The sequence below is a fragment of the Patella vulgata genome, chromosome 4 (genome assembly GCF_932274485.2).
Source record: "Patella vulgata chromosome 4, xgPatVulg1.2, whole genome shotgun sequence".
Taxonomy (NCBI): domain Eukaryota; kingdom Metazoa; phylum Mollusca; class Gastropoda; family Patellidae; genus Patella; species Patella vulgata.
In genome coordinates, this window is record NC_065882.2 from 75,420,684 (window position 1) to 75,433,498 (window position 12,815).

The 12,815-nt window shown below is 34.1% G+C and overlaps 1 protein-coding gene across 1 annotated transcript in view; it reads right to left on the minus strand.

Moving 5' to 3' along the window:
• The window catches only part of LOC126819281 (myosin-11), a 44,818-nt gene that overhangs the window by 30,212 nt on the left and 1,791 nt on the right, over positions 1-12,815 (minus strand). Inside the window, exons 2-8 of the mRNA XM_056100668.1 lie at positions 6,624-6,787; positions 5,565-5,814; positions 4,405-4,488; positions 3,567-3,664; positions 3,148-3,292; positions 2,113-2,238; positions 946-1,071 (exon numbers count right to left, since the gene is read on the minus strand). Of these exons, the coding sequence (XP_055956643.1) occupies positions 946-1,071; positions 2,113-2,238; positions 3,148-3,292; positions 3,567-3,664; positions 4,405-4,488; positions 5,565-5,814; positions 6,624-6,787 (993 nt within the window). The remainder of the gene's footprint in view (positions 1-945; positions 1,072-2,112; positions 2,239-3,147; positions 3,293-3,566; positions 3,665-4,404; positions 4,489-5,564; positions 5,815-6,623; positions 6,788-12,815) is intronic.

Here is a 12,815-nt window from a genome sequence, read left to right on the forward strand (position 1 = left end):
TTACTACTTATTCACATGTGCGATAAACGTCACTTTTGATTTTATTTCTGTTCTTTTTTTATTGATTTTTTTTTATCTGATGACAAACTACAATTTATATCTCTCTCTTCATTATGTTGTTATTTTAAAAGCCAAATGATAATGAATAATAAATTAAAAAGGATGCAATCTAATTAAAATAAAGATCCTATTTAGTTTCATTTTTTATAGTCCAAAATTTCCTTTTACTTGTCTTTACTACACTAGGATCTGGAAGAGTTGTTATATAACCCGCGTTTTGGTTGATGTCTGTTGTGCCGAGCTCTTGGCGTGCGGTGCATGACATTCGCAGCAGAGACAAAGCAACGTTGATTGGTTAATCAAAAGTCGCTTGTTTGACCCCTGATATAAGTTGTCAGTCCTTTTATGTAGGGGAGGCCATCAAAAAGATAAAAATACGAAACGATATATAGATCTGTATTTTAATCAGATTGAAAAGTATGTGTCATGGCATCTTCTTTTCACATTTTTGGACTCTCTATTTGACGAAAACTTAAAAAGTAAGTAAATTTTTATGGATGCATCCATTTCATTGTTTGAGAGTTAAAATTTATGGACAACTTTCAGTTATTGATCAATGAAAAATGTTTTTGTAAATCATGTCTCTGGCTACATCCCTGATAAAAAAGGGGAATTGGATGGCTGAATGGTTAGCGGGTGCGCGCTGCATCATACAGGCTGTGATTGAGTCAACTAGCGTGGTTTTGATTCCCCGGTTGTAAGTGAAAAGGAGTAGGGTCACCTGTCCAACCTCATGGGTTTTCTCCAGGTCCTTCGGTTTCCTCCCGCTCCCAAAATGACCTAGTTTATGTCAAGTGGACATTAAACCCATTTCTCTCTTACTCTGATAAAAACAAATCTGAGTGGTCTCATTCCAGCAAGATATCAATAATGATAATTACAAACCTCTGCTATATTTTTCCAGTTACTTGTTACTCTGTCATTTTCATCTTTAACAGCATGTAATAAATTTCTTAATTCAACCATTTGACCGGCCATTTCATGGATTTTCTTACTTAATATTGTATTTTCCTAGAATAAACCCATAATATATTATGAAATATCTTTATCATTTCATAATTATAACCTGACGATATTTAATCTTATAAATGAAATGAAAACTGTATATGATGTCATACATTGTGACATAAGGGAAATGTTTTACCAGACTTCAGCGTTTCAGCCTAATTTTGATCAAATTTTAACTGTCAAGGGTTCTTTTAAGTGAATGTCAAAACCATACTCAGGGTTTTTTGTACCATCTGAAAGAATAGATGCTTTTCCTTGCCAAGCCCTCTTTCCTGGACTACTGACAAGGGGAAAAAAGGGTGGAAAATTTTGAGGAACTTTCTTGGTCAACATCAGATTCGAACCCAAGACCTCCTGGTTAGTGATCCAGCACCTTACTCACTGAGCCACATTGGATCCACAGCACCTTACCACAAATACTTCTATTTAATCTGTGTCTCAGTGTGTAATGTGCTAGCTAACTAACCAGGCCCCAAATTTACAAAGCATTCTCAGACTTAAGAAAATGAAATGAAATGGGTTAAGAATTTACTCAATTTTCATTCACTGTTTATAAGAAATGTCATTGATCCAGAAATACAAAATTTTGTATAGAGTTTTTTATTGATGTATTTGATACACTAAAACAACAAAAGTTTTATAAAGGGCTATATATTAGTAAGGCAAACAATTTGGAATAAATTCTTAACTTAAGTCTGAGAATGCTTTGTGTGAACTCGGGCTAGGTCTACGGTTTGATTATGGTATGGCTGAGATAGTTCCCTGAGCTTTCCCTGTTGCCAATGCTGGAGGATGAGGGGTCTGGTAAGGAATGCTGTTTTCAAGGTCTTGTGTGCACATAGGTCTGCAGAGTACATAAAGAACCCTTAGCAGTTGGAACTTGAAATAAGAGTAGGCAGTAGTGCCACTGTCTGGCCAAAATTTCCCTCATAACACATGGCTTGGTGAATATGTCCATCTTCATTAGTCCTGTTGGTGCAGGATAGTGGGATATTAAACTTTCAACCTACACTAAGCTGAAAGAATTTAATAGAAAATGTTTACCTGTGTCAATCTATTAGCATCAGTTTTTAATATTTTATTCTCTTCAACAGTAGGTGCATGTTTAGATTTAGTGAGTTGTAAAGTTTCTTTTAGAATATCAACTTCTTGTAATATTGTATCACGGTGCTGAAATGTTTAAACACGCTATTAAATAAAACCACACAAAAACAAACATGGGTGTTGTGATGTGATTAATGGAAATTAGTTATGTCTAAATCTCTGTGCTATACTTAATATTTGGTCATATGCCTGATATGTTTTCTCATCCATCTACACCCAGTCTCCCATCCCCTATCATTTGCTATCTCATCCATCTCCACCCAGTCCACTTTCATTAACTATCTCACCCATCTACACCCAATCTCTCATCCGCCATCATTTACTATCTCATCCATCTCCACCCTGTCTATCATCCACTATCATTTACTATCTCACCCATCTCCACCCAGTCTCCCGTCAAATTATTGTCTACTATCTCACCCATCTCCACCCAGTCTCCCGTCCATTATCGTTTACTATCTCACCCATCTCCACCCAGTCTCCCATCCACTATCGTTTACTATCTCACCCATCTCCACCCAGTCTTTCATCCACTATCATCTAATATCTCACCCATCTACATCCAGTCTCTCATTCACTATCGTTTACTATCTCATCCATCTCCACTCAATCTCTCAACCACTATCATTTACTATCTCACCCATCTACACCCAGTCTCTCTTCCATCTACACCCAGTCTCCCATCAATTGCCACAGTTTCTCATCCATTTGCATCTACTTTCTTAATCTACATCATGCAGTACCTAATCCTTCATCTGGCTTTCAACCAAAATACTTGGTTGGTCTTCTCAAATTCTTTTTGAAGTTTTAAAGTTGTAATCAAAACATGGTTCACAAGACTTGGGTTGAGATTTATATACCTTGAAGAACTAAAAGTGAAATTGTTTTAGACTTATTGTGCTCAGGTGCTGATGACATTAAAAAACCTAAGTGAATCACACGTGCCAAAAAATCCTGACAAATGAATATATTTACCATTTGTAATTTACAGTTTTCTTGTTCGAGTAAAGATAACGCTGCTGTTGTTTGATCTAATAAAGATGTTCTCTTGTCATTCTCACTACTTGTATGTACGTGTTGACTCTGTAGAGATTTCAACTGGAAGTCTAATGTATCAATTCTAAAAAATAATTCAAATTATGGTATATTAAGGGCTTATGAAGACGAGTAGACGACATGCAATGTGCCTTGAGGAGAAATTTTGACGTCTATTCTTCATTGTATGACAATTGTAAAGGTATTTTTTATGTTGACATCAACGACAACACAGGTTTACCTCAGTTTTCATCCCATACAAATGAATAGATGCTTTACCTGCGCCAGTGAAACTGATCTCTTTGGTAGTATTTCAAATTTAATTTTTAGATTCAATGTTTAGAATAGGTATTCTTTACCTGTCTTGCATCTCTTGTCGCAGTCTAAGATTTTCTGTACGTAATCTTTCATTTTCATCTTCATATTGTTGCAGGTTCGAAATTTTTCTGCGATACTCCTATAAAATAGATTTAGATTATAATGTAGACAGATTATAATGTAGACAGATTCCTTGTTAATTTAACTAATACATGAATATTAGGCATAGTCTATAAAATAGATTAAGATTATAATGTAGACAGATTCCTTGTTAATTTAACTAATGCGTGAATATTAGGCATAGTCTATAAAATAGATTTAGACAGATTCCTTGTTAATTTAACTAATACACGAATATTAGGCATAGTCTATAAAATAGATTTAGACTTTCCTGTAGACAGATTCCTTGTTAAATTAACTAATACCTGACTAAATTTGAATATTAGGCCTAGAGTATAAAATAAGAGAAAAATACTGATCAAAAGCAATAAATATAACTGACATGGAATATTGAACACCAAAAAATCAGTTTAAATAGGTTTGAAAAACAGAGAAAGAGAGAGAAATGAGGTTTAACATCCACTTGACACATACTAGGTCGTTTTGGGACTAACATATGGTTCACATTTTATTTCATAATTCGCTTGCACGTATTGGTCTTTAGCAGTGAAAGGAAACCGGAGGACCCGGAGAAAACACATGAGGTTGGACAGGCGACCCTACCCCTTGTCACATACAACCGGTGAATCGAAACCATGCCGGTTGATACAATGACAGACTTAATAATACAACGTGCACACACTAACCATTCGGCCATCCAACGCCTCTGTTTGAAAAACAACCCAAATATAAATATTAGAATTTCTTAAAAATACATACTCTTTCTTTACATTTTAAATCTTCGACGATATAATCATTATCCTTAGCAGCAGTCTCTATTTTATTCAATCTTTCATTCTGAAGCTGAAAATAAAATAAAGACATGTTTTTGTTTCTGTTCTTTTTACATCACAATAAAATAATTTTTTAAACTTGTATGAAAATTTGCAGCGAATGTAATAACATTACAAGAACTTGAATTAAAAGGATTCAAATTTTACATAAACCAGGATTTCAAATAAAAAATTTAACCAAATAAACCGATTCAGGATACAAGATAAAGATCCTGGTCAATAGAAAATAAAACAAGAGGCCCAAGGACCTCATAGATCACTCATAGATTAAGGAGAGAAAGAGAGAAATGGGGTTTAACGTCCACTCAACACAAACTAGGTGATATCGGGACTAACTTATGGTTCAATTTTATTTCAATAATTCACTTGCACGTAGGGGTCTTTAGCAGTGGGAGGAAACCGGAGGACCCAGAGAAAACCCATGAGGTTGGACAGGCGACCCTACTCCTTGTCACGCGATTAAGAAGATTTTGCTTATTGAGAATATGAATGTCAACAACATTATACCACTTTATTCTATTTCCGTGATTAAATCAAAGTGACAATCAAACATGTTCAAAAATGATTAAAATTATGTTAAATATTTAAAGTCATAAGTCAAAATATGCTCCCTCAAGCTGCTCCTGCCATGCCCTCATGGGCCAAAGCACCATTGCTTGAACAAATCTGAATACTGGTAAGCATCAGGCTACATATATATCTATCCATATTGGGTGGCTTAGAAGAAAAAGTCGAAAATATCTACCTCTGAAATTCAGAGTGCTGCTGCCCACAACTATGGTGCCAAATGCCTTTATTTGAGCAAATCTTTACAAACAATGCCTACCCAATATGGTTGAAAAAGAGAGAGAGAGAAATGGAGTTTAACGTCCACTCGACACAAACTAGGTCATTTCGGAACTAACATATGGTTTTTAATTTTATTTCAATAATTCACTTGCGCGTAGGGTTCTTTAGCAGTGGGAGGAAACCGGAGGACCCGGAGAAAACCCACAAGGTTGGACAGGCGATCAAATATGGTTGAAATCCATCAAAACTTTCTATGAGGAGAATTCAAAAATATCTTAATTTGACCAAACAACAAACCTGTAGTGTGTCTTGAGCTTCTTTAAGTTTATGCATCAAAAGGGAACGTCTGTGTTCGCTGTCTTGTAACGAATCCTGTAATCCACGATGAGAACCTTCGAAACCAAAATGTGAGGGACTAGGTGATCGAGACGAAAGGTCACTAACGCAACTATTTAAACGTGACATGGAATTTGATCTTCTTAATCGTGTCGGCGTGGAAGGATAGTCGTCTGATGAAAGGTGGCGGGAACGACTTCGTACTCCAGATCTGGAAAAAATTTGAACTTTTTCAATTTTTAACATTACTAATTTCTGAAATATGGGTTTAATTAGTAAACAGTCATTTTGTAATTTTGGAGCCACAGTGTCTCAGTGAGTATGGCACTGGCTTATTTTCCTGGAGATTCCAGGTTAGGTTTTCCCAGTCTGGTTTCCTATTGTTAGTGGTGCAGGACACCATTGAAGGCTCGTCAAAGTTCCTCTTTTCAATCAACTGACATGACTGACATTTTTTTGTTTGTTATAAATTTATTCAACTTAATTGGTAAACCCTACAAATTCTAAAACATGATACTGGAATACATAATATGTCTTGGACTTACTATCAGAATACATCATATGACTTGGACTAACTATCAGAATACATCATATGAATTGGACTTACTATCAGAATACATCATATGAATTGGACTTACTATCAGAATACATCAGAATACATCATATGAATTGGACTTACTATCAGAATACATCATATGAATTGGACTTACTATCAGAATACATCATATGAATTGGACTTACTATCAGAATACATCATATGAATTGGACTTACTATCAGAATACATCATATGAATTGGACTTACTATCAGAATACATCATATGAATTGGACTTACTATCAGAATACATCATATGAATTGGACTTACTATCAGAATATATCATATGAATTGGACTTACTATCAGAATACATCATATGAATTGGACTTACTATCAGAATATATCATATGAATTGGACTTACTATCAGAATGCATCATATGAATTGGACTTACTATCAGAATGCATCATATGAATTGATCTTACCCGAATCCACTATCAGTATCAGGAAACATGACTGGTAGATCATGAATAGCTTTAACAGGTCCACCACGACCTGGACTAGTATGAACAGGAATATGATCGTAATAGGACTGCTGCATGTTGTATGGTTCTTCGTTATTTACATCATTATGATTTGTACTTCCAGGCTGAAATAAATCAAGATATATTGACGAAGGTATAATACTCTGTTTGTTGGAACATTTGATAACACTTTTGCATGAGGGATATCTTATCATACAAACAGTACACTTGCTACTATTTTCTCAAATTCAACTTTTAAAACCACTGACTGCCATTAACATTTTTTGCAATAAATATCTAATATCTAATACAGTATCTAATTCCATGAATATATCTGTTTTACTGAAACAGATTATACAACATTTCATCTCCTGGCTAGTTTTAATTGAGTTTAACAAAGGCCAACAAAAGATTTTAATCTGTTTGTATCATTTGCTGAATTTTAACCGATTTTCAGTTCATTCATAATATCTTTGTAAATATTGAATGAAACAAATCTGATTTTAATACAGATCTATATTTCGTTTCGTTTTTTTATACTTTCGAGTTCGACAGCCTACACTACATTAAGATCTGACCGGTTGTAATGGAAGGTCGTGTCAGGTGTTGTACAAGTGGCTTTTGAACCTATGATGTCAGACATTAATCAATCAATCACCATTGACGTTTCTAGTGGTTTACCCAAATTTCCGTGCACCTCACACCAAAAACTGGCCTAACAGACTGTTTCCTTGGCTAATCCCTCACATCATCCAGAACGCGGGTTATACAACAACTTTTCCAGATCCTAGTGTAGTAAAGCCAAGTAAAAGGAAATTTTGAACTATAAAAAACGAACTGAAATAGGATCTGTGTTTGAATCAGATAGGAATGAAACTGAACAAATTTTGAACTTAATATTCCTTTTCCAGATTCATCTTTAAACAGTATTGTAGCATTGTAACCTGGATATCATTTAATCTTGTGTATTTAGCACTAAAATTTCTTTCGTATTTATTCAATATCAAATCTTTGTTTACAAACTTGAAAAAATCTATAAAATCACCAAAAATCATCTAATTTGTACTTGTGTCCAGTTTAAAGCTGACCATTCAATTTTGATAATGAGTGTCTAATTTACAAGTGTTTAATTTCTCGATCACTGTTAAAAAATAAACAATCCAATTCATTATTGATGTATAATGATTAATTTTTGAACAGTGGTCAGGATATTAAACATTTTTAAATAGGAAACTCACTATCAAAATTAATCATTCAGCTTTAAACTGAACCAATCAGGTGATTTTAATGATTTTTTCAAGTTTTTAAACAAAGATTTGATATCGAGTGAACGTGAAAGAAATTAGTGTTAAATACACAAGATTAAATGATATCCATGTTACAGTGTAGATTGCAAGAGATTCAAAATTCCTCAAATAACTATCAGTAGCTCTAAATTGAAATACATGTCTCTATAAAAAATAACTTGAATCATTACAAACTCATTACAATCACACAATCCGTTTTAACATCATCAGTTTTGTTGACAATGATATCTTTTTTATCTCCCCTTGTTTTAGAATTATTGATTAGTCTATTATACTACAGTGAATGTGATGCTTCTACGAGTGCACAATCGTAAAGTCAATGTGAAACCAATATCATATAAAGACTTTGAAGGAGTGCAAGTATGAGCAATAAAAGGTTAACATAATACAGACGTATTTCACTGAAAACATTTTTCTTTATTAAAATCTCTGTGCCACATTGGGACGGGTTGGATGGCCAAATCATTAGCATGTATGCACTGTATCATAACATCTGTCATTGAGTCAACTGGCGTGGTTTCGATTCCCCAGATGTATGTGACAAGGAATAGGTCGTCTGTCCAACCTTGTGGGTTTCCTCTGGGTCCTCTGGTTTCCTCTACTAAAACTCCTATGCGCAAGCGAATTATTGAAATAAAATTGAACCATATGTTGTCGAGTGGACATTAAACTCTCTCTCTCTCTCCCTCCCTCTCTCTCTCTCTCCCTCACTCTCTGTGCCATATTTACATTTTGTGCAAAAATGTCAAATTGTCCACAACTTAATCCATGCTAAAATGTACTCAGATTGATTATCTAATATCTAATAAAGAAAACAAAATTAAAACACCAACAGAGGATAATCTCCCTCCTTGGATTCAATCAGATATTGGTCAAAAGTTTGTGGCAAAGATTTCCACAGGGTTCCCGCGGCTTCGTCAAACATTTTTTCAAGGATATTCAAGGATAAATATACGTCAAATTCAAGGATTTTCAAGGACATTTTTTAGCCTAAAGTTACAATTTTTCATCTTAAAAATAACCAAAACATTACCAACTATCGTTATAATCTCATATTTAAAAGCAATTGAAGACATTTGAAACAAAATTAAGGATCTCAACTGAAATTCAAGGATATTTTCCTATTTCCGCGAAATTCAAGGATATTCAAGACCTTGAAAATGAAATTTTAAATTTAAGGATATTCAAGGATTTTCAAGGACCGCGGGAACCCTGTTTCCAGTGGCGCTGGATTTTGACCAGATTCTACATAATAAAGCAACATTATTACCTTTAAGTTCAAATTACACAAAATAACATTATTTCATTCCAAACTTCAGATTTTTAATTTTGAATCATAATTTTCAAAAAGATAATTTCAAATCTAGAATCTGGAAATTTACCTTTTAAGTGGGTAAACCCTCTGAATGCAAATTAAACCAAATTTCTGCCTAGACGGTCAATGCCAAATATCTAGGCTAAATGTTTGGTTGTGCTAGAATACAACTAGTTGTTGATCTTACAACAAACTAGTATATTGTTACATATATGCAAATACAACGGGACAAATATTATTATTGGCAGTCCTGAGTTTGGACACTCTAAAGTTCACTCATGTACATAATTGAACAGAATAATTTTTATTGATAAATATAGGAACAACATTTTGCTTGATAAAGACGAGAGTGCCATCATAGAAAAGATTATTAAACTGGTAATTGTTTTGATTTGTTACTCGTCAATTACTAAATGTCACTCAAACAACTGTTGATTACTTGACCAATTAAGCATGACCAATTATGCACATCAATCAAGCGTGACATATTATACACATCAATCAAGCGTGACCAATCGTTTGTGTGTATTATGAGAGATAACAATGGTAGTAATTATATCATTGATCCGACTATTAATAGGTGAGAAAAGCTGATCAATGATTATTACCATAGTATTATAGGACGCCATGGCTAGGTGTTATAAATATAGCACACTATGAGGCCACATTGATTGACCTTTTACATTTTATTTCAACTGACTTCAGGACAATCAATCAAATCTGAGCGGAGTTGAAAAGTGTCAGGAAATCAAATTTCAGATTGTCTGCGATATCACCTTGGTTGAAGCAGAGTTAAATAAAGCTATTTCACACACAAATCTGAGCTGAGTTAAAGAGTGTCAGCAAATCAAATTTTGAGCTGTCTATAATATCAAATTTATTGTATTGGAGGTTAAATCTGTAATAAATAACAAAAAATTGAGCTGAGTTGAAGAGTGTCAGGAAATCTTGGTCATTGTGATTCATGTCAAGTATTCAGCACAGAATGCATAGGTCTGTCATTAAAAAAAACAAACAGGATTATCGCTGAAGGTCCGTTCTACTTTTTAGAAGAAATACAAACTTTCAGTTTCCATGAGGGGTTGCAATAAAACCCCAAATTCCAGACAAACTTTGAATAATAATATTTCATTAAATAGCAGACATAACCTAACATCTCAATTTTTTGTCTTAAAACTTTTAATCAGAAGTACAGTAGTCTGTCAAGTGAATGTCGAACATCATTTCTCACTCTCTCCTTTATTTTAAAAGCTATAAAGTTTGTTAAATGATCAAATAGAAAGAATGAAGACCTTGTAAATCAATATTGCTTTATTACACATACATGTATTAGTAGGAGTATTCTGGGGGTTGGATGTCGTGTTGTATCATAAGGTCTGTCATTGAGTCAACTGGCGGGGTTTTGATTCCCCGGTTGTACGTGACAAGGAGTAGTGTCGCCTGTCCAACCTCCTAGGTTTTCTCCAGGTCTTCCTGCTTCCTCTCACTGTTAAAGACCCCTATGCTCAAGTGAATTAATGGAATAAAACTGAACCATATGTTAATCCTGAAATGACCTAGTTTGTGTCGAATGGACATTAAACCCCATTTCTCTCTCTCTAAGAGTATTCCAGCGATGAATCAACCCTTCCTAAAAGTACAGTAAATGGGTGCAAGAATCACTGATTCAGTGCAGACAAGATTTTTGAATATCAGTGGACAAAAAGAAATTAATCCTCCCAAAATAATCCACATGTAACGAACTCCAAACAACAACCATGACAAGACTGTATACATGTACAAAGTATAAAGATTTAATCCCGGACACATTGATAAAGGACTATTTAGAATACAGTCTTTTCAAGTTTGTTGCTTAGATATTAATACCTATGGATTATTGTTGGAATATTGTTAATGCTTTGTATGAATCTGTAGTAAGATTTGGTTTAGAATATTATAATCAACTATAATTAGATAAATCTTGATAAATCTTGCCCCAAGTTCATAAAGCATTCTCAGACTTCAGTTAAGAATTTACTCAAAATTGTTTGCCTTATTTTAACTAAAATATAGCCCTTATAAAATTTTTGTTATTTTAATGTATCAAATACATCAATAAGAAACTATGTGCAAAGTTTTATGTTTCTAGATCAAAGATATTTCTCGTAAACAGTGAATAAAAGTTGAATAAATTCTTAATGTAAGTCTGAGAATACTTTGTGAACTTGGGGCCTTATCTTTTTTATTGTATACAATAACGGTCAATTGTCTCAATATATGTACCGGTAGTATAGTCAGTAATTAGGTGATCACCACAAATGGATCAAATTGATTCTGAGATTCTATAGACTGATTCCTGATAATAATGTATAGGGCCTACAATCTTGCCAAAGAAGAATCAATGGTTGAAAACAATCAAAAAAGCACTCGAAAAGAAGTTAATAAGAGATCAGATGTATGCTCTAATGCTAGGTTTCCACTATTACGATTCGCGCTACGATGATTGAAATTGTGGTTTTAATCATGGAGTAATCGTGGTGATCCTATCAGGTCTTATCATATATCGAGGTCAGTCGTAGTAATCGTGTTAATCATATCGAAACGTATCCGAACGCATCTGCACATACCAGATACAATCCTATCGTGTAAACCGGTAGTTTTCAAACCCTTTTTTTTGCCATCGGCACACCTTGGAACACATGAAAAAATAACCGCACACCTGGCTAAATATATATGAAAAATATTTCAATTTTGCAAAATAAAAACATGGCAATTCATAGACGGCATACAATCGTAGACACAGACTAGTCATAGACACATAGAATGACTTAAACTAAATAAAAGAAAAATACAGCTACACCAGTGAATATGCTATTGGGATCACATGGGTTTTTTATGCATTTTCTTAGTGTGCCGTTCAAAATTTGGCTGCACATTGGTTAAGAATCACTGCTCTATGCACTGGTTTGTTTAGTTTAGTTGAACCCAGGTAAATCAAAAAGATTATATCTCAAAATTATCTAAGTATGTAAAATGCTCAACAAAGACAAACTGCCATTCCTCAAAACAAAAGTGCTAGATTAAGCAAAAGGGTGTTCCATTTTAAGAAATTTTAATAAATAATGACAAGATGTGTCTATAATGAATGTTAAAAGACATATTTCAGCACAGTACTATATTTATTCTACATGTATATAAATATTTAATTTGGTTATTTGTAGAAGTTTAAGTATGATAGTATGTGTAGAAATGGAATGAAAAAAAAATGAAATGATTTTTAACATTCTGTTGTTTTGCTCCGACTGGGCTAATGAAGACGGGCATACACTGTAAAGTATGCTACATGTATGACGGAAATTTTGCCCGGATAGCGGCGCTACCGCCTACTCTTGTATCGAATTTCAACTGCCAAAGGAACTTTTACATGCACGCCAATGTGTACGTTTGTTGTCCCTTGCCAGGCCCTCTGTCCTGCACCACTGACAAGGGGGAACCACGCTGGAAAATAGAGGTGAACTTTCTCACCCAATGCTGGGATCAAACGCAAACCTC